This window comes from Erythrolamprus reginae, chromosome 2, assembly GCF_031021105.1.
Source record: "Erythrolamprus reginae isolate rEryReg1 chromosome 2, rEryReg1.hap1, whole genome shotgun sequence".
Taxonomy (NCBI): Eukaryota; Metazoa; Chordata; class Lepidosauria; order Squamata; family Dipsadidae; genus Erythrolamprus; species Erythrolamprus reginae.
This window is the reverse complement of record NC_091951.1, coordinates 322,586,525-322,607,527: the sequence shown is the minus strand read 5'-3', so window position 1 is coordinate 322,607,527 and position 21,003 is coordinate 322,586,525. Positions and strand designations below refer to the sequence as shown.

General features: G+C 40.6%; 1 protein-coding gene across 7 annotated transcripts in view; it reads right to left on the bottom strand.

Moving 5' to 3' along the window:
• The window catches only part of PDE4D (phosphodiesterase 4D), a 945,814-nt gene that overhangs the window by 52,826 nt on the left and 871,985 nt on the right, over positions 1-21,003 (bottom strand). For all 7 annotated transcript variants that reach the window (XM_070743323.1, XM_070743322.1, XM_070743324.1 and 4 more), the window contains one exon: positions 15,338-15,450. In XM_070743323.1, the coding sequence (XP_070599424.1) occupies positions 15,338-15,450 (113 nt within the window). The remainder of the gene's footprint in view (positions 1-15,337; positions 15,451-21,003) is intronic.

Genomic DNA, 21,003 nt, shown 5'->3' with positions numbered 1-21,003 from the left:
AGCAAATTGACCTCTATGTATTTTTTTATTATTATTATTATTATTATTATTATTATTATTATTATTATTATTATTATTATTTATTGGATTTGTATGCCGCCCCTCTCCGCAGACTCGGGGCGGCTAACAACAGTGGTAAAACAACATGAACAATCCAATTAATAAAAACAACTAAAAAACCTTTATTATAAAAAAACCAAACATACACACAAACATACCATGCATAACTTGTAATAGCCTAGGGGGAAAGGATAACTTAACTCCCCCATGCCTGGCGACAAAGGTGGGTCTTAAGTAATTTGCAAAAGACAAGGAGGGTGGGGGCCGTTCTAATCTCTGGGGGGAGTTGGTTCCAGAGGGCTGGGGCCGCCACAGAGAAGGCTCTTCCCCTGGGGCCCGCCAAAAGACATTGTTGGGTCGACGGGACCCGGAGAAGGCCAACTCTGTGGGACCTTATTGGCCGCTGGGATTCGTGCGATAGAAGGCGGTTCCGGATGTATTCTGGCCCAATGCCATGTAGGGCTTTAAAGGTCATTACCAACACTTTGAATTGTGATTTTAACATCGCTTGCTGTCATTCCAGTCTTAGAACAGCAGCTTGGTGTGCAGTTTTATTACTCCATTCTTTCGTGGATATTGGATTTTAAACTTTGGAATGCATTGCATTCTGTCTGGAGCAGAAGAATCTGTTTTGCTTTGCCTGCGGGCTTGATGGGAATATACCCCAAGGGATAAGGAAGACATAAGCCAGAAGGAAGTTATGTCAAGGCGGAGTGTTTATCCGCCAACAAAGTCAAACAAGTAATGCAACTTCCACTCAGTCAAGCCACCGTGCCAAATGACTTCACTTGTTTGAATGAGACAAGATTTAGCTCACATTATTTGGGCCCAGTCACTATACATTTAAAGATAACCCTAATAAAAGTCCATGCAAAGAATTTACATTACATTGCTGTCCATGTTCACATTGATCAGGTTGGTAGTTTACAGACATCCACTGATCTGTCAGCACCATCATAAGACTAAGCAGAAAATCACAATTCAGAAAAGCAGCTTTCTTTCTCATACTTGGACACACTTTTTAGAAACAAATGTGATTTACACAAGGAGAACACATTGCGCTATGCTGGAGGTTAATGCCGAAGGAAATTTGAATCCTGTAAACATAAACACTTCAGAGAAAAATACAACAATACTCCCATACTTGAACTGAGGGCACAGAGAAGCAAATTCCACTAATTACTAATCCTAATTACTAACAAAAGGAGAAAAAATAGCTTCACATATAACACATCTGAATCCTGATATCCTTTTTAAAAATTATTTTTATATAAAAAAACAAATTTGCACCATGTGCTTAAACTTACAATCCTATCTTTGTCTTGACTGCTGCCAGACAAGCCATTTAATATGAAGAAAATTTTGCAGGAGGCCCAGATACTGCTTTCTCTCCTGTATTTTTCAACCAGGTTTCCTTAAAAAAAAATCCATGAAGGCCAAAAAAAAAAGAACACCTACAGAAAGTATTTAATCAATAGCACTTAGGAATTATCCATTCCATTCTAGGCACATCCTAAATTATCACTGAGTGTAACTGGACATGTTTCTATAAAGGACTGCATTGTTAATCCATTCAAATCCATAGAATATACAGGTAGTCCTCAACTTACAATAGTTCATTTAGTGACCGTTCCAAGTTAGAACAATACTGAAAAGAGAGAGTTATGACCATTGCTAAGTTTAAGTGCAAAAACAGCAAGCAGCCACGGGGATAGCGAGAGAAAAATGGGGAGACACACCCAGCTTTAGTACTTAAACATAGACAGAGAAACCGGCCGATTTTCCCCTTTCCTTGCCTCTGGTTAAGCATAAATTATCTTTGTAATAATTTTTCTTATAAAATGGTATGGAAGCAAAGGCTTATACAAAGTAAGGTTCCTATGATTTTTAATGGCTCTTCGGGCAGTTCAGAAAAGCCCAAGATGGCTGGGATTAAAGGGGGAATGGCAGGAAACAGGCCGGGCCTTCGTGCCACTCTCAAATTTCCTGGGAAATTTTTCCGGGCTCGGATCCTTAAGTAGAAAATGGTTCTTAAGAAGAGGCAAAAGAAATCTTGAACACCCGTTTCTTATTTAGAAAAGTTCTTAAGTAGAGGCGTTCTTAGGTAGAAGTACCACTGTATTTGAGAAAGGTGCAGAGTAATTTACCCCAATTATTTCTAGAAGGCACGATCACTTGCTTAAAAGTGATTTTTACAAAGAGCAAGAGATTTATGATGCAATAACTCTGCCTTGTTCCTAGGGATGAGGAGGAAGGGGAGGCAATTATTTTGCTTGTTAACATGCTTTCCTATGACTTCATCCATTCTCTAGGAAATAAATGGCCATATTTAACTTAAAAGAAAAATAACCTTGACATAGACTTATTCTCCAAAATATATTTGACAGGAAAAATGTATGACTGAATTACAACATTTTCAGCAAATCTGAAAGAATCATTGGTGAAGGTGTTATCTCTCACCAAGTAAACAGACATTCTAGGTCCGTGATGGCGAACCTATGGCACGTGGGCCAGAGGTGGCATCCAGAGCCCTCTCTAGGTGCACACGTGCCATTGCCAGCTTCTCTTCTTGGTTATGTTGCCAGTTTTGTACATGTGTGCGATGGAACCCGGAAGAGCAACTTACTGCTATGCGCATGTACACTGGCCAGCTGCTCTCTTCCAGGTTCCGGCAACTCTGGCATGCATTCCAGTTTCAGTACCTAGTGCCGAAAAGGTTAGAGATCAAAATTCTAGGTCGGGGTAGGCAAAGTTGGCTCTTCTATGACATGTGGACTTCAGCTCCCAGAATTCCTGAGATAATCATGCTAGCGCAGGAATTCTGGGAGTTGAAGTCCACATGTCATAGAAGAGCCAACTTTGCCTACCCCTGTTCTAGATGATAATGATCCCTAAACCTCACTCTTCGGGCTTCCTAATGTTAGTGTAAATGAGTCTATTCACCTTGCTGTTGGTTGTCCTTTGTTGTTCTTCACCTTTTTCAGAATTATGAAATTCTCAAGGGATTTGAATAACGTGAATTGAATAAAATATGATAACTTGAATCTGGTTATTTTTGCCTCAACTGAGACTTTTGCACTGTTATATGTTTGTTTTCTTCGCTATCCATCGCATCCTCAGAAATCTTCTCTAAAACAAGAATTCAAAAATATCAATTATCTTGCTATCCCAGTTAGTGGGACTAATTTTAAGTAAAGAATTGAAGCATTAATATTCTTCATTGCAGTTTGCTATTTTTCCAATCCGAAAGAACTTTACAATTTTATTACAAATTATTTGGGGGAAAATATTCTTTTCAGTAAATATGAGGATGGAAAAATGAAATATTATACACTAGCGTTGATTAAGGACAGAATAGATACTGACATTAAAACAGCAAACAAGTATGGAAAGTAAATAGTATTCAGAAAAGTTGTTTCCTTGATATACCCCCATCCCTCATGCTTGCATCGTGGTAATATTTTTAGGGTCAGTCTCCAATCCTGTAGGGCGAATACATGCACCAGATCCAAGTTCTTGTTCTTCTATATATAGAATGTGTCATCCTAATCAAATATGCTTAGAAAACCCCCCACAGAATGCCTACTTTTAACAAATTTTAGATGATTATGTCCCGTGACTTTGATTTAAGGACTAAAATGCTATTTGAACTAAAGACAGGGGTATGATTAAAAACCCTGCTCACTCAAAAGGATTGACCCCTTCTTAAATTCCAAGTGCAATGAAGACAACAATTCTTTACTTATAATTTAGTCCTGTATAAATTGGGCTCCAGTTCTTTCCAGTGTGATTAAGATTGTAGCCCTATATTATATTCTATGAATTTTCTTCATTATGTACTTAATTAGTCAAATTTGAGTACAAATGAGAAAAAACTTTTTTTTTTCAGTTCAGTCACCAATACAAAAAAAACATGCATGTTTGCTACTATGTCAAGTATGTGACTAAACAGAAAAAAAGGTACAGTACGTGACTTTTTGCTCGAAGATGTGTAGCAGTGATGAGATAAACGATATGAACTCAGCAGAATGATGGCAGGAAAGCAGATTTGCTTTTGTGATTACGTATATGCAAAAGCCACTAATAAATCAAGATAGTTGGGAAATTTAGTAATTTTTGTACTATTGCCAATAAAATTATAAGAAATTATATAGAAGTCATCAGGAAACCAAGCTTGACCTGGGGATTTTACCTTGCAAAAGCAATTTATGACCACATAAGGGATGCCAAAACTCCCTGAAAGATTAACTACAGTATATGTATGACTGATTCATAGATTTATGTATAGCTTCCTTGTGATACTACTTACAGGAATGATTGGAATATCCTTACAAGTGAATGATATTAAGAACGTTTTTATTTCCAGGGAGCCCAATGTTCCCACTTCCTACTCCTACCAATCAATTCTAACTCAAATCAAATGGGCTCTGATGCACAAGCTTTACTATCTAGTTTTCTTCTCCCTATCAACTCTATTGCACTACGGTGGTAATACATCCTTAATATCAGCAACTGACTGTTTGCCAGGATCATTGTTCAATTGTTAAGTTGCATGGAAGTATTTAAAAATTAAATAAGCTCTTGCCCAGGAAAAGTTTGTAACATGTTTCTTTACTATTCTATTGTTGCTTTCACAAATCCTTTCTACAAGGGAGAATGATACCTAGCCATCCCACCCACACTCATCTCCATGGTTACCCGAGAAAAAGGCTGTTGTGTACTCCGGCAGTACCTAAAGCAAGTAGACACTCCTTCTCCTGCATTGTAGAACAAAGGCTGAACATTCTTGTATCTCGTGCCAAAGTATAAAAGGGAGGAGGTGTGTAGAAGGAGACACGTTAAATATAATTTTTGTGTACACATGAATAAGAAACATAGAAGACTGACGGCAGAAAAAGACCTCATTGTCCATCTAGTCTGCCCTTATACTATTTCCTGTATTTTATCTTTCAATAGATATATATTTATCCCAGGCATGTTTAAATTCAGTTACTGTGGATTTACCAACCACGTCTGCTGGAAGTTTGTTCCAAGGATCTACTACTCTTTCAGTAAAATAATATTTTCTCATGCTGCTTTTGATCTTTCCCCCAACTAACTTCAGATTGTGTCCCCTTGTTCTTGTGTTCACTTTCCTATTAAAAACACTTCCCTCCTGAACCTTATTTAACCCTTTAACATATTTAAATGTTTCGATCATGTCCCCCCTTTTCCTTCTGTCCTCCAGACTATACAGATTGAGTTCATTAAGTCTTTCCTGATACTTTTTATGCTTAAGACCTTCCACCATTCTTGTAGCCCGTCTTTGGACCCATTCAATTTTGTCAATATCTTTTTGTAGGTAAGGTCTCCAGAACTGAACACAGTACTCCAAATGTGGTCTCACCAGCGCTCTATTTATCTTTACTTAGTATTTATCTTTACTATTTTGCTTTATTTCTTCCTGCAAGCTATGGATACTTTACAGTGCTTAAGGCAATGTCTATGCTAGGATCTAACCATGCTCCATTTATTCAAGTTAATTCCACCCATATTTAACTGACTCTACTAGCAAAGTGTACTATAAACAACGACCCAAATCATATGCCACACAAAGAGGCAGAAACAGTTCTATAAGTATAATCCATCCTCATGAACAAATGAATTTCCTATCCCACCTTTTGTGATTAAGGTAGAGTCAAATTGTTAAACAGAAGCAAGTTATTCAAAATCCTCAAAAGGACTTTGGTATTTGAATATCCGGATGGGGAAAAAAATCAAGATAACTAGCTCTGTCAGGTAGAAATTCCTCATGTTCTGTCAGATGTCAACTAATTGAGGATCTAAGGCGTAATGCTTCTGAAGAACATAAACTGGAAATAGATATGCTAACACCAAAGATGGAATAAAAATGCATTCTTAAACTGTGAATTCTTCAAAAAAATCAATGCCAATCTGAGCTATTAATCCTGGTCTGAATGGATCAATGATATGTCTCAGCATTGTCCAATTTATATTACTCAGAAATATCTTTAAAAAAAAAGAAAAGGTAAATATATCTCATCACTGTTGGCTTTCCCCGCCAAGAATGACAAAACTCCCTAAACCCATTAATATGTAACCAAATAACAAAGCAAGAGTGACTGCATTACTAGACATTATATAAGAGCACAGTCATATAATCAGCTGCAGATGTTATGGGATTTATTATTGCTATTTTTTCTTTTAAATGGTCAACAGAGAATATCAATCCGCTTTGCCACTAGGCCAACATTTGTTAAACCAATAAATATGTTTTTTCATGATTTTATTTTATGCAATGGTTGTTATATTAAGTAAATTATTTTTAATCATATGTGACATTATATTTCCTCTCTAATTGGAACAGTTTAATCTATTATAGCAATGGTAAAATATATCATAATGTTTAAGTATTGTAATAATTTATCTGTGAAATTGCTTGAATTTATAGCATGTGCAAACATTACTTGGTCCATAAATATTGGTAATGAATGATGCCATTTTTTACATATATTTGCAATTTCAGGCTAGCAGTGTTCAGATACACCATGGGGATAGATCTGTATAATATATTTAATGTGATTATTGAATTAAGTCAATTTCTGAGTCTGTGCAACATATTCAATAACAAATAACCAAATGCTTTACACATACAGTTAATCAAGGTTAAAACAAAGTGTACAAATAGTTATTATATCTTTTACTGTGAGTGTTTGTGTGTGTGAGTGTGTATACAGAGGAACATAGAGAATGTGAGTTGAATTCTTTCTTCTTCTTCCTCTAGCATATGCATATATCTTTAACTTCCTTTCCGTTCGAATGAAAAAGCAGTAGTTAAGTTCTTTGAGGAGGAAACCCTTACTGAAATAATATATTCATATAAACTGCATCTAGCTCTGATTCAATGTAGATATGAACAAGAACTCCCTTTCACCTACCAGTTCCTCTACAACTAATAGGCTCAGACTCAACCCCGACAAGACGGAGTGGCTGTGGGTTTTGCCTCCCAGGGACAATTCCATCTATCTGTCCATTACTCGGGGCGGGGGAGTCTTTAACCCCCTTGGAGTGGGTCTACAACTTGGGCGTCCTCCTCGATCCACAGCTGAGCCTAGAAGACCATCTCTCAGCTGTGGCGAGGGGGATATTTGCACGAGTACACCTTGTGCACCAGTTGCAGCCCTATCTAGACAGGAAGTCACTTCGCACAGTCACTCACGCCCTTATCACCTCGAGGCTCGATTACTGCAAAGCTTTCTACATGGGGCTGCCTTTGAAGAGTGTTCGGAGACTGCAAATTGTGCAAAATGCAGCCGCACGAGCGATTGTGGGGCTCCCAAGATCTGACCCCATTTCAACAACACTCTGTGAGTTGCATTGGTTGCCAATTGGTCTCTGGGCATAATTAAAAGTGCTGATTATAACCTATAAAGCCCTACATGGCTTAGGACCAGACTACCTAAGGGACCGTCTTCTGCTTCATACAGCCCAGTGGCCAATTAGGTCCCACAGAGTTGGCCTTCTCCAGGTCCCATTGGCCAGACAATGTCATCTGGCGGGGCCCAGGGGGAAGAGACTTCTCTGTGGTGGCCCCAGCCCTCTGGAATGAACTCCCTCCGGAGATACATACTTCCCCCTCCCTCCTGGTCTTTCATAAAGCTTTGAAGACCTACTTCTGCCAGCGGGCATGAGGACCGTGAGTTACAATATTGTCCCCGGCCGATATGAATGATTGAATTGGATAAAAGTGGATGATTGCATAAGGGGTTTTAGATTTTTACTATTTTTGCATATGTTTTAAATAATTAGATTTCTCATGTACATTGTTTGTATTTACAATGTTGTATGCCATCCTGACTTGATTCGAGAAGGGCGGCATAGAAATCTAATAAATAAATAAACTTTCCCCATCTCTCCTCTATTACTTATGAGTATACAGAGTATTGCTTCTTGAAATGAACAATCTGAATCTCTTAAGTCCTGTTAAGTAATCTTATTGCCCGAATACCATGGCAGGGAAGATTTTACTAGGGTATATATAGTTAGTACTTAAATAAGTACTAGAGAACTATGGAACAGAAGGATCTGCAGGATGGAGGCACTTGACATTTAGCAATCCCCCTTTTCGCCACAGATATTTCTGCATTGAAAATTAAAGATATACAGTGGTACCTCATCTTACGAACGCCTCTTCTAACGAACTTCTCAAGATACGAACCCGGTGTTTAAGATTTTTTTGCCTCTTCTTCCGAACTATTTTCACCTTACGAACCCAAGCAGCTGCTGCTGGGATGAAGGGGTTTCTTCCCCCCCCCCTTTTTTGAAGAAAGAAAAGGGAGGGGCAGCTTGGAGGAGTAAAGATTTTGCATGCTTGTAAAGGAACTGAAAGGGTGTCTTTTGAAGAAAGAAAAGGGAGGGGTGCCCCCCTTGCCTTTCTTCCTTCCCACTCACCCTTTAGCCTAGCCTTGCTTCTTCCACCCGCCCCCTTTAGCTGCTCCTCCCTGCCCTCTGTTCGCCTCCCTTCTAAAGTTTGGGATTTTCCTGAAGGATTTGCACGCATTATTTGCTTTTACATTGATTCCTATGGGAAACATTGTTTCATCTTACGAACTTTTCACCTTACGAACCTCCTCCTGGAACCAATTAAGTTCGTATGATGAGGTACCACTGTACTAAAAATCTTTATATTAGTCTATTGATATACAATAGGTGTGTTCTGCGACGAAGAAGCCAAATGTGAACGAACGTATTGCCTTCGACTTGCAGATATTTTTAAAACAAAAAGTTCAAACTTGCTATGGTGCTAAACTAACTCTGGTCCTGTTCAAGAAACAGACTCTTTGTCCTAAAAAACCCTATCTTTATTTAGCTACTGTGAATTCATGGCATTCACACACAGAAAAGTACAGGTAATAATCCTTCCAAGGGTTAATTGCAATAACAGACTTTAGCAGCCCTTGGATAATTGCCAGGCAAGAGAGCTTTCAGTCGCAAAGTTGTAAATTAATTCCTGGAAAGAAGTCTCTGAAGCACAAACCACGATAAGTGAATCTTCTGAAAGAAATACGAACTGTTGTCTCCTGCAACCACCACTCCCCCTTTGCTTCTATTTATTTCCCAGCCATGGAGGAGCTATTCAGCATCCATGTGTGCCTTTCTTCCTGAGTCATCTCATGTGCCTCTCCTGACAGCTCTACACAGATGCACATCTGGAAGAGGCTCCAGCTGTTCTTCTTCCTTCCTTATTTCCAATTCTGAAGGCAGCTGGGAATGCTGAACGGCCCTGGCTCTATCACTGCTTCTGACTCAGAGCATCCATCAGAGCCTTCCCCAGACTCCAGAACTGGCTCAAGTTCTTCACCATCCAAGTCAACCGCCAGCTCCCCTGGAAGGTCCTTGCCCGCATGGCCACATGATTGCAATTCAGGCACTTGGCAACTGGCTTGCATCTATGAACGGCTGCAATGTCCTGCAGTAATCTGATTGTAATTTGGGATCCCTTTTGCCCATTTCTATGCAAAAAATGCCCATTCAGAAGAATGGATTCGCATTTATGACCACGGGGGTCTACTTAATAGCTAGAGATAGGTCTAAAATTGATCAAATTGGGTTTGACTCAAGTTACAGCCACAGTGACATGTGTCAGAAATTCTGATCCTAAATTGGTCATAGCTTGAGGACTACCAATATGCTTATAAACATGACATACCCCTAGCCGTTATGAACTTATGATATATGTATGGTTTGTCTGGATTGTATGGTTGTTTTATAAGGGGCTTTTTAAATTGTTTTTTTTTAATTGGATTTGTAGATGTATTGCTTGTTGTGAGCTGCTCCGAGAGGGGCGGCATACAAATCTTTTATTATTATTATTATTATTATTATTATTATTATTATTATTATTATTATTATTATTATTAGAATCATTTATAGTTAAATTATCGAAAAAATGGTTAAGCCTGATTGCTTAATTGATATAAAGACAGCATACTGCACTAATTAAATCTTGCTTTTATGGAATATCAGACATACCAAGCAGAGTATGTCTGCTTAAAAAATGTAGTGTCAAAGGAGCTTTAACTTTATAGAATGTTCATTGTTTCTAGGAGTACAGGTAGTCCTCAACTTACAACTGTTCGTTTAGTGACCATTTAAATTTACAGCGGCATTGAAAAAAGTGACTTATGACCATTGCAGCATTCCCATTGTTACATGATCAACATTCTGACAAGCAAAGTCAAACATTTAAAAACTATGTTTCCAACTTAACAATGGCAGTGATTCACTTAACAACTATGGCAGAAAAGGTTGTACCAGTGATGGTGAACCTTTTTTTCCTCGGGTGCAGAAAGAGTGTGGGCGGGTGCTATTGCACATGTGCCTGGGGAGGGCGAAAACAGATTTCTCCACCTCCCAGTGGTCCAGAAATGGCCTGTTTCCCAACATCTGGTGGGCTCACTAAGCTCATGTTTCGCCCTCCCCAGGCTCCAAAGGCTTCAGTGGAGCTTGGGGAGGGTAAAAACACCCTCTTCCATCCCTCTGGAGGCTCTCTAGAAGCCAAAAATGACCTCCCAGAGCCTCTGTGCAAGCCAAAATTCAGCTGGCCAGCACACACATGCATGTTAAGGGTTAAATAAGGTCCAGGAGGGAAGTGTTTTTAATAGGAAAGTGAACACAAGAACAAGGGGACACAATCTGAAGTTAGTTTGGGGAAAGATCAAAAGCAACATGAGAAAATATTATTTTACTGAAAGAGTAGTAGATCTTTGGAACAAACTTCCAGCAGACGTGGTAGATAAATCCACAGTAACTGAATTTAAACATGCCTGGGATAAACATATATCCATCCCAAGATAAAATACAGGAAATAGTATAAGGGCAGACTAGATGGACCATGAGGTCTTTTTCTGCCGTCAGTCTTCTATGTTTCTATGTTGAAGCTGAGCTAGGGCAATGGTTCGCGTGCCAGCATATATGGCTCCGTGTGCCATCTGTGGCACCCATGCCATAGGTTCGCCATCACTGGGTTATACAATGGAGCAAAATTCTCTTAACAAATGTCTCACTTAGGAACAAAAAAATTGGGGTTCAATTGTGGTCATAAATCAATACAATGTCTTCCTTGCAAGTATAGCACAATTCTTCATTGTTAGGTATGAATTTTTTTTATAGGCATATTGTTTTTGAATGTAAAAGGAAGGAATGTATGGATATGCATGACAATTGCCCCCCTAATATGTTAGTACTGTTACTTTACCAGAACATCTGGATTTTCAAATTGCTCTGGGCATTACGCATGCAAATTGCTAAATACTGACAGTCTTTACCCAATAAATTACATCAAGTCTATGGCGCGGCAGGAAGACTCAGCTGGGTTAAAACTAAGGAAAAACAGGCCTTGTACTGACTGCACTGTCTGTCTATTTACTATTTCGTGATTTCTTCAAGTAGGTTAAAAGGCTGGAAGGAAACCCAGCTTATGCTTAATAAACTGACGTCAATAGATTACAGCAATCCTCTCCCCTATGCAAGCTTTTCTGCCCTAGAGCCAGTCAAACACTCAACTAATCTCCACCTATAAAACGTCAGCCAAGACTGAGAATTAAGGCTAGAAGATAATTTCCTCAGAAGGGAGGACTTGTCAAAATAACCCCAGTTAGCTACTTAGATATTAATTGCATTTACATGGCTTTGCTTTACAACTCAAAAGCGCTCATGTTATTTTGATGACTAAAAGGTGTCTGAAAATTTCTGATTTACATGTGCGTGAATACGTATGTGTTTATGACAATGTAACTATGTCACACTGTGTGAATAAACCATGTACAGCATTGTTCCTGGGAACACAAGACGCCTACGTAGGATTATTTGGGACAAGCATCTTTATCAACTCTATATATTTTGAAAAGAAACTTTGTGGCAACACTGTTTGGTATACAAAGAAAACAAAAACCTTTGAGCAAGGAGATCCTCCTTTTTTTAAAATAAAAGGCAGAAATCGGTTTTTCACAGGATGAACAGTTTTAAAAATTAGTGTTCATGCCCAAGAACATCTACTTGGATTATACAATGTCAAAGAAACCCTGCAGTCACCAGCACTGGCGTTGAGGCTTTCTGGGGTAATTTTTGTCAGTACTGTACAATGTAAGTTAAAACACAGCTGAAAGTTAGTATACATAGGACTGCTAGATAGGGTGGATGGCACAAAGAATTTAATTAGTAACGAAGAAATTGAAACAGAGACATTCTTATTTTAAGGATAAGATAAAAGCAATCATTGTGTGCCCGCAATGTAAATTTTCACTGCTGATGTAAAGGATGGCATAATTCAATCTGACCTTCAAAGTGACTATGGCAACTCAGCTCACTGTATTCTTATGGAAAACCTTGGCTGAATGGTGCTACTTAAGAAGTGAAGAGAAAAGTGGATCCTTTATGCAATGTTTCTTTTTACTTAGGGCCATTAAAGAATCTTCAAATATTATTTACAATCATAATTCCAGTGCCACTCTAATATTATGATAGATAAAATTTTAGCCCACCAACTAAAGGAAAAGCAAAACATCTAGCTAAAGTAGCCTGCTGTCCATAAAAGTTTGTTATATTATATTTAGGATATTTTTTTCAAAAATATTAAAACTTAACTTGAAAAAATCTTAGGAAACAACCCTACCACATACGACAAAAAAACCCTTTTTACTATCCTTAAGTACTTAATTAAGATTATATTATAAGAGATGTAACACAAATATGAGAAATAGTCAATTACTAATAGGCAACTAAAATTAGACCAGTTGTACACATATTCTTGCACTTAGCACGCATACACAAAATGCTGTGCCATTTGTACTGCATTTTTACTTGCAAATAATTGTTTCTCAGCTGCTATCATTAGTGCTATTCAATACCACTTCAAAATTTTGTTTTTAAACAAATTATAAATATCCCACTAAAAATGTAAGTAAGAAATGCAAAAAAAATGCCTTCTCGGAAATAGATGTGTATAGAGGAACATTAACCAAAGTGCGGTGACTCAATAAAAAAATGTATATTGTCTGAAAAAAATCAAAATTTGCTATCATACAATTGAACCAAGTAAATGCAGAATCAAAGTATCCTGAAAGTTTTGCCATGCAAGAATTTGGTACAAGTGTAATTAACAGAATACTGTAGTTAAAACCCAGAAGTACAGAGAGAAATTATCATGACTATATTATGGTACATTACGTTCTTAGTATTAAAGAATAGTGCTTGATCCTCTAATCAGATGTGATCTGACAATCAGGCGTACAGAGATAAACACAACCAGGAAACTAATGCAAAATAGGTGACATACACTACTTCTTGAAATGCTGAAGCATTTAACATAACAGAAAGTTGCCATCTAAACAGAGGTGGCGGTGGGTATTTTCTAGCACTGTGAGTACTGATTGGACATGCAGAGAAAAGTCTCTCTGGGGTGGTTTAACATCATGATAAGTTGTACATTGATTGGTTTGGTTTAACGTCATAAATTAGCAACAGCGGTTTACAAATCTCCTAAACTTAAGCTCCAGGGAAATCAATGGAACTTCTTTCCTTCCAAATCAGCACATTTCCTGTTGCCTTTCCAAGTGCAAAAGCTAAAGAAACAACTTATTTCAACTGTCATCTATCTAAAACAGGGGTCCCCAAACTTTTTACACAGGGGGCCAGTTCACTGTCCCTCGGACTGTTGGAGGGCCGGACTATAAAAAAAACCTATGAACAAATCCCTATGCACACTGCACATACCTTATTTAAAGTAAAAAACAAAATGGGAACAAATACAATATTTAAAATAAAGAATAAGTAATAAGTAATTAATAATTAAATAATAAAGTAATTTATACTTCTTTATTAACAAGTAAATTTAAACTTAAATCAACAAACTCCATTTCTCCTTCCTTCCCTCCTTCCTCTCCACTTCTCTCTTCCCTCTTCCTTTTCTCTCATTTGTTTCATTTTCCTCTCCCTCGTTCTTTCCCTCCATCATTTTCTCATTTCTCTCTCTCTCTCTTTCCATCTCTCCCTCTTCCTTTCTCTTTCCCTCTCTATCTCTCCCTCTTTCTCTTTCTTTTTTTCTCTGTCCCTCTCTCTTTCTCTTTCTTTCTCTCTCTTCTCTCTTTCTCTCACTCACTCTCTTTCTAACTCTCCCTCTTTGAATCTCTCACACTTTCTCTCTCTCCCCCTCTCTCTATTTCTCCCTTTCTCTCTCTCCCTTTCTATCTCTCCTCTTCATTTCTCTCTCCCTCTCTATTTCTCCCTCTTATTATATCGATCGGTAAAATCTTGTGTGCTGCCGCGGGCCGGTTAAAAGACCTCAGCGGGCCGCATCCGGCCCGCGGGCCGTAGTTTGGGGACCACTGATCTAAAACATACATATGTTCAGTGTTATAGCAATGTGTCTCCAGTGGATACTTGTGACCTTTCTTGCTTTATTCTGTTACAGGGGATTTTTTAAAAAGTATGATCACTTCCCCTCTACTTACTAAGTCACGCTGACATTTACAATACAAACGTATGGCCTTCTTATATACAAAGGTTGCAAAACCATACACACTATTTATCCTTTTTAAATTGGCAGGACATGGAAAAGAATTTTTGCACATCCATGAAATGGCATATGAAACTTTAGATTTTAATTTATTTTGAGCACCCACCCAAGCTGGTCTTCTTTGTCTCTTACTTTGCAGGGCAAAATGACACTTTCAAAATCTGCCCTGCTTTTCAAGTTTGCCTCTAATTCATCCATAGCTAAAGTCTTAACCCAATAGAGCTAGGACTGTTGCAAAGTTTTGTATTATATGTGCTTACCTAGCATCAATTCTTTATGGCGGCGTTTCAACTGAATTTGCTTCCAAGCAACCATGCATAAAATGGGATGATAAACATTTCCAAGAGATAAGAAACCAGTTTTAGCCCAATTTTATGCATCCTTTTTTACAGGGAAGCTGCAGAAGTGGACAATAATTGCTGTCAGGATGGCAGACCTTAGCAGCATTTCTTATCCAGATCTGATGAACTTATCTCAGATAACAGATCAAGATATTGAAGCAACAACTATTCTGTTGCACATACAATTTAAGCCTAGAAAACCTTGTTACCAAACAAAACCCCTGCTGGCTTCTCCCAAAGCTGAGATCGATGTACCTCTGAGTCATGGGGTTTGATGGGGAAAACTAAGCAAGGCACAGAAGAACTGAAAAGGTGGGATGGGGCCCGATAGATGGAAACAAGAGTGGGGGGGAAATCCTACCTTATTCGAGGCCATTTCACTGACGGAGTGCCTGGTCTGCAAGGTTTCCAGCTGGTCCAGGCACCAGTCCAGCTCCTCCAGGGTCTCGCTGGCCAGTTTTTGGTAGGCCTCCTCTGCGAAGAGATAGGGAAAGGAGTACTCAGTTCGCAAGCGTTTCACGGGGCTAACAGCAAGCTCCAGCGGGTCCATCCTGCCATACCCAGCCATGGGGGGATGCCCAGTGCCCACACATGAGTTCTGCTCCTTCATATTGCTATGCCCGAGCGAGAAGGAGAAAAGGCGGGCTCTGGTCTCCGGCGGGAATGACGAAAAAACAAAAGTCGCTCCAGCCTTTTCTTGTTAGTCTCAACTCCAGCAACGGCACTCGGCACTCGGCGCTCTCTGAGGCGCTGCTGAGGGAGAGGAACGCAGCGCGGGCCGGTTCTATCTCTCTCTCTCTCTCTCTCGGAGCGCGGGACCGTCCACTCTCGGAGCGCGTGAGGCGGGCAAGAATCGTGCCGCTCGGGGCGAGCCGGGACTGTGTTCTCTTGGCAAAGGAGGGAGGCTTTAGGCGACACGCAGCCGGCCAACCGCTGTCTCTCCCCTCCTTGGGGCTGGCGGCAGCCAACACCTTCCTCCTCCTCCTCTCCGTCCTCCTTCGGGCGAGCTTCAAGCCCCAATGAATCAGAGCAGCGGCCGCCGTGTGTGCAAAAGCCGCCGCGTTTCCTGTTTGCTCAACTTCGCCGCGCGTAGCAGAGGCAGCGGCGGAGCTGAACAACCGGGGCTCTGAGGCGACTGCGGGCTGCGCGGGAAGCGCCTCCGTTCCTCCAACCCGCCCGGTTTCCTTCCTTCCTCGCAGAGAAGCCTCTCTTTTCTCTCTCAGCCTCCCCTGCCCTGAGAATCTTAATTAAAGCATCAGCTCGCTCTCCGTCCCCCCCCCCTTCACCACCACTCAACTCCTCCTCATTGTTTGGTGTTTTCTACTGAGGGGGGCGGGAAGAGAGCAGCGCCGTGGCGCTTTCAGCCCTTTGAACAGGCGTCGCCGAGAGTTTTGGAGAAAAGGGGGGGGGAGTTGCGTGTGTGCAGCTGTGAAGTGGGAGGGGGGAAGAGAGAGAGAAAGAGAAAACTCGGCAAGGAGTTGGGGACTTGCTCCACTTCGCCTTCTCCTCCTCTTCCCCCAGGGCGGCGTTAAGGCCGGCGCCGCTCTGAGTTACGGTTACCACCTGCGTGGAGCTTGAGAGAAAACCGCGGGAAGGAACACCCCCCCCCCCCAGCCTCGGGACCCCTGGAGCTCGAAGAGGACTAGGAACGGGGCCGTGGCGCTTTTGTTTCAGCGCCGGCCCTCGTGCTATAAAAGCCCCCCCCCCCCCTCCCCGCCGGCCCTGGGCTTTAAGCGCTTGGCGCGTTCAAGAGTGCATTGAAGCTCGTCGCGCCGCTTCTTTGCACCGCTTTAAAACGCCTGAGGTAGAACAGTGTTCCTTCCTTTCAGGGCTAACCCGTCTACAGCCGATCCCTCGTAGTAGCAATAGTGCCTGCAAGGCACTCGTGAGGGAGAGGCTATTTAGAAGACGACTTTAGGGGACTTTAGGGGGTGCGTGGGAGCCACAGGTGTGAAAGAACACCAGTTCTTTCTCTCTCACGCACTGGGGGCCTCCACAGAGCAGCAAAAGGGCGGGTGGACACGGGCTACCTTTGGCAGCTGGTATGCCTAAATAAGCCCCCTAACCAGCAGCTTTAAATTTCCCTTTTTTGGCATTACCTCTGTTCCTGACTCTGTCTGTCATCTGCATCTCTATAACTGTCTGGTTTGGTTCTGCAACCCAACAGGACCGACACAGACTTCAGAGGATAATCAGAACTGCAGAATTACTGTACTTCCAATCTGCCTTCCATTAAGGACCTGTAGACTTTACGAGTCAAAAAGAGGGCCATGAAAATATTTATTGATCCCTCACATCCTGGACATAAACTGTTTCAACTCCTACCCTCAAAACGTCACTACAGAGCACTGCACACCAAGACAACTAGACACAAGAACAGTTTCCCCCCCCAATGCCATCACTCTGCTAAACAAATAATTTCTTCAACACTGTCAAACTTTATACTAAGTCTGCACTTCTATTTCTACTAGTTTTTTCTCATCATTCCTATCACTTTTTCCCTCCCACTTAGGACTGTATGACTGTAACTTGTTGCTTGTAGCCTAAGCTTTTTATTAATATTGATTCTTCGTTGCTTATTTGACCCCTATGACAATCATTAAGTGTTGTACCACATCATTCTTGACAAATCTATATTTTATGTACAATGAGAGCATATGAACCAAGACAAATTCCTTGTGTGTCCAATCACACTTGGCCAATAAAGAATTCTATTCTATTCTACATTCCTCGTTCCCCCCCTTTTTTAGCATTACCTCTGTTCTTCACTAGCACATAGCCATGGGATTTTGGCCTTGCTGTTTAAAGTCCAGGAATAAAGCAACATCTCTAATAGGGATTGCCTGTGCAAAGCAGCCCTGTATTTTGAGAGTAATCACAAGTAAGAGATAAGTCTGCACTGACCAAACTGCCTCCATTACTATTCTTCCCCATTCTGGTCACTTTCTGCCCTTAGCTGAACCAAGCTCACCTTGCTGGCTTTTAAAACTTCCAAATGCCCTGCTTTTCATCCATCCGCTGCTGCTGCTACTACTATTATCATTACTAGTGATCTGTCCAGGGCATTAAATAAGGAAAGGATTCTGCCATTTTTGGATACACTCCAAAGATAAATGCTTTTAAGGTATTGTTGACTTCAGTAAGGGAGAGGGTTAAGAACATCATTCAGTCTGTCCTAAATCAGCATAACTGATTTGTGCCTAACTGACCGGCCAGTTCCTGTAATCTTTTTTGGCCTCAGCATTGCTGTGATGGAAATTGTATTCACACATTATGGAGAAACAAGGTCATTTTCCAACTGAAAAAAACGATTAGGACTTGAGTCTCTTATCTCTTTGGTTTGCAAATTCTTGCCTACTATGCACCATACAAATTTACTCCATGTTTTCCTTAGGTTATCATACACACTGGGCATAACACTTGAGTATTTGCCTAATTTCAGTCTATTGTGTCAGTCTAGCCAAATAATCATCAGGAAAGACCTTTTCAAATATTGCAGTATGTTTACTTTAAACCAAATCCCCAAGGGAAGACGTCTGACTGACGTGTTTCTGGCATAGTTTGTTTTGTGAGTTGAGTGGGAACATCTTTTCCATTTTTGTTTTCTTAGAGACCTGTTTGATTCTCTCCTTTGGTCCATTAAGTCTGTCCCCAGAGAAATGGAAGACTGAAATGCAACAGGCAGGACTAACCCTAAACCAGGTATTAATTTATTGAACCTATATCCTGCTGTGATGACACTTAGCATGTGTGGAAAAAAAATGAAATCATTAAAACGCTAACAACATAAAGAAGAAATAAAAATAATAATTTGAAAAGTGTTCGGAAACTTCAGATCGTGCAGAATGCAGCTGCGAGAGCAGTCATGGGCTTACCTAGGTATGCCCATGTTTCACCAACACTCTGCAGCCTGCATTGGTTGCCGATCAATTTCCAGTCACAATTCAAAGTGTTGGTTATGACCTTTAAAGCCCTTCATGGCATTGGACAAGAATATCTCCGAGACCGCCTTCTGCCGCACGAATCCCAGCGACCGATTAGGTCCCACAGAGTGGGCCTTCTCCGGGTCCCGTCAACTAAACAATGTCGGTTGGCGGGGCCCAGGGGAAGAGCCTTCTCTGTGGCGGCCCCAAATCTCTGGAACCAACTCCCCCCAGAGATTAGAACTGCTCCTACTCTCCTTGCCTTTTGTAAGCTCCTTAAAACCCACCTTTGTCGTCAGGCATGGGGGAACTGAGACATCTCCCCCGGGCATATACAATTTATGCATGGTATGTTTGTATGTATGTTTGCTTAGTAAATGGTTTTTTTTAATATTTTAAACTATAATTTAGATTTGTCATGAATTGTTTTATTTTGTTGTGAGCCGCCCCGAGTCTGCAGAGAGGGGCGGCATACAAATCTAAATAATAAATAAATAAATAATAATTACAAAAAATCCAAAGTGCAAATATGTTTTGCTGAGCCAGAGCTTAGCTCTGTAAAATATGAAATGATTTAAAAAATATATTGGATTGTGTAGACACACTTCCTATCAGCACTATTCAAAATAGGATCTTTGCTGCTACAACAATGTAAAAAAACAACAGTACTAATTTGAGAAAAGGAAGGTGGTGAGAAGTCAACCAAGAGATATTGAAAGTGGCCTATGTAATGTCAGAAATATCACTGACAATATAGCTGTTCCTTCTTTCGTGACTGCCTCATTAACCAATGGTGATGAAAAAGTAACTTTCTCACCATTTCTTGCATTTCCTGTGACCTTCATAGGCCTGTAAATCAAAGGAAGGTGAAGAAAGATCACAGAGTTATGGTTTTACTTATGGACTGTTTCATTTAATGATCGAGTTGCCAGTTCCAATTGTAATCATTAAATGAGGACTATTTACTGAGCTTGTGGGACCTATCTAAATAACAGTAATGGGTTTAACTCCCATTTTAAAATCTGAAGTGTGAAATGTTGTTTCCATTCTTTACTCCAATAGTTATGCTGCACTGAATGATACAGAATTAAAGTTATGAAGGTAAGGGAAGCTCTTCACACGTAAAAAAACATAATTTTCAGATTTTCCTAGATGAAATTTAATGCAATTACTGGTAAATGTATTTTTCCAAATCAGACTACTTTTTGGGAATGCTCAACGCTAGATATATTGGCACATATTAAGCCACCTCCAATGTATTTCGCTTATAACTCAGACATAATAACCAAGAAAAGTTTTCAATCCTTTTAAACAATTACTTATCCATAATATAGATTGGTAAAGTGATACACTGGGTTTATGTGTGTGAGTGTGATACAAATTATAATCCAGCATGAAGTGCCAAACTCAGACTGATTCATTATGTTTTCTTAGAATTTTTTAATTGCAACATTAATTGAATTCTAATAAGACATTCTGAGCTAGCATTCTCCTAAATTTATGAATGGAAAAAGAAACATAATACAGTGATCCCCCGATTATCGCGAGGGTTCCGTTCCAAGACCCCTCGCGATAATTGATTTCTCGCGATGTAGCGGTGCGGAAGTAAAAACACCATCTGCGCATGCGTGCCCCTTTTTCCATGGCCGCGCATGCGCAGATGGTGTTTTTACTTCCGCACCTGGGAAGACCCAGCAGCTGAGGAGCCGCCTGCCTGCCCGCTTGTCCGCCGCTTTTCCGCTTGTCCGCCGCTCTGGGAGTTGAAGACCCAGGGAAGGTTCCTTCGGCCGCCCACCAGCTGATCTGCTCGGCAGCGCAGTAGCAGCGAGGAGCCGAAGATGGGGTTTCCCCGTTGCCCACGCAAAGGGGAAACCCCATCCTCGGCTCCTCGCTGCTACTGCGCTGCCGAGCAGATCAGCTGGTGGGCGGCCGAAGGAACCTTCCCTGGGTGTCACCCGCCGCTCGAGAGCAAGAGGGGGAGAGATAGAGAAAGAGAGAGAAGGAAAGAAAGAGATGAGAGAGGGAGGAAGAGAGTGTGAGAGAGGAAGAAGCAAGATAGAGAAAGAGAGAGAGAAAGAAAGATGAGAAAGGGAGTGACGTCATC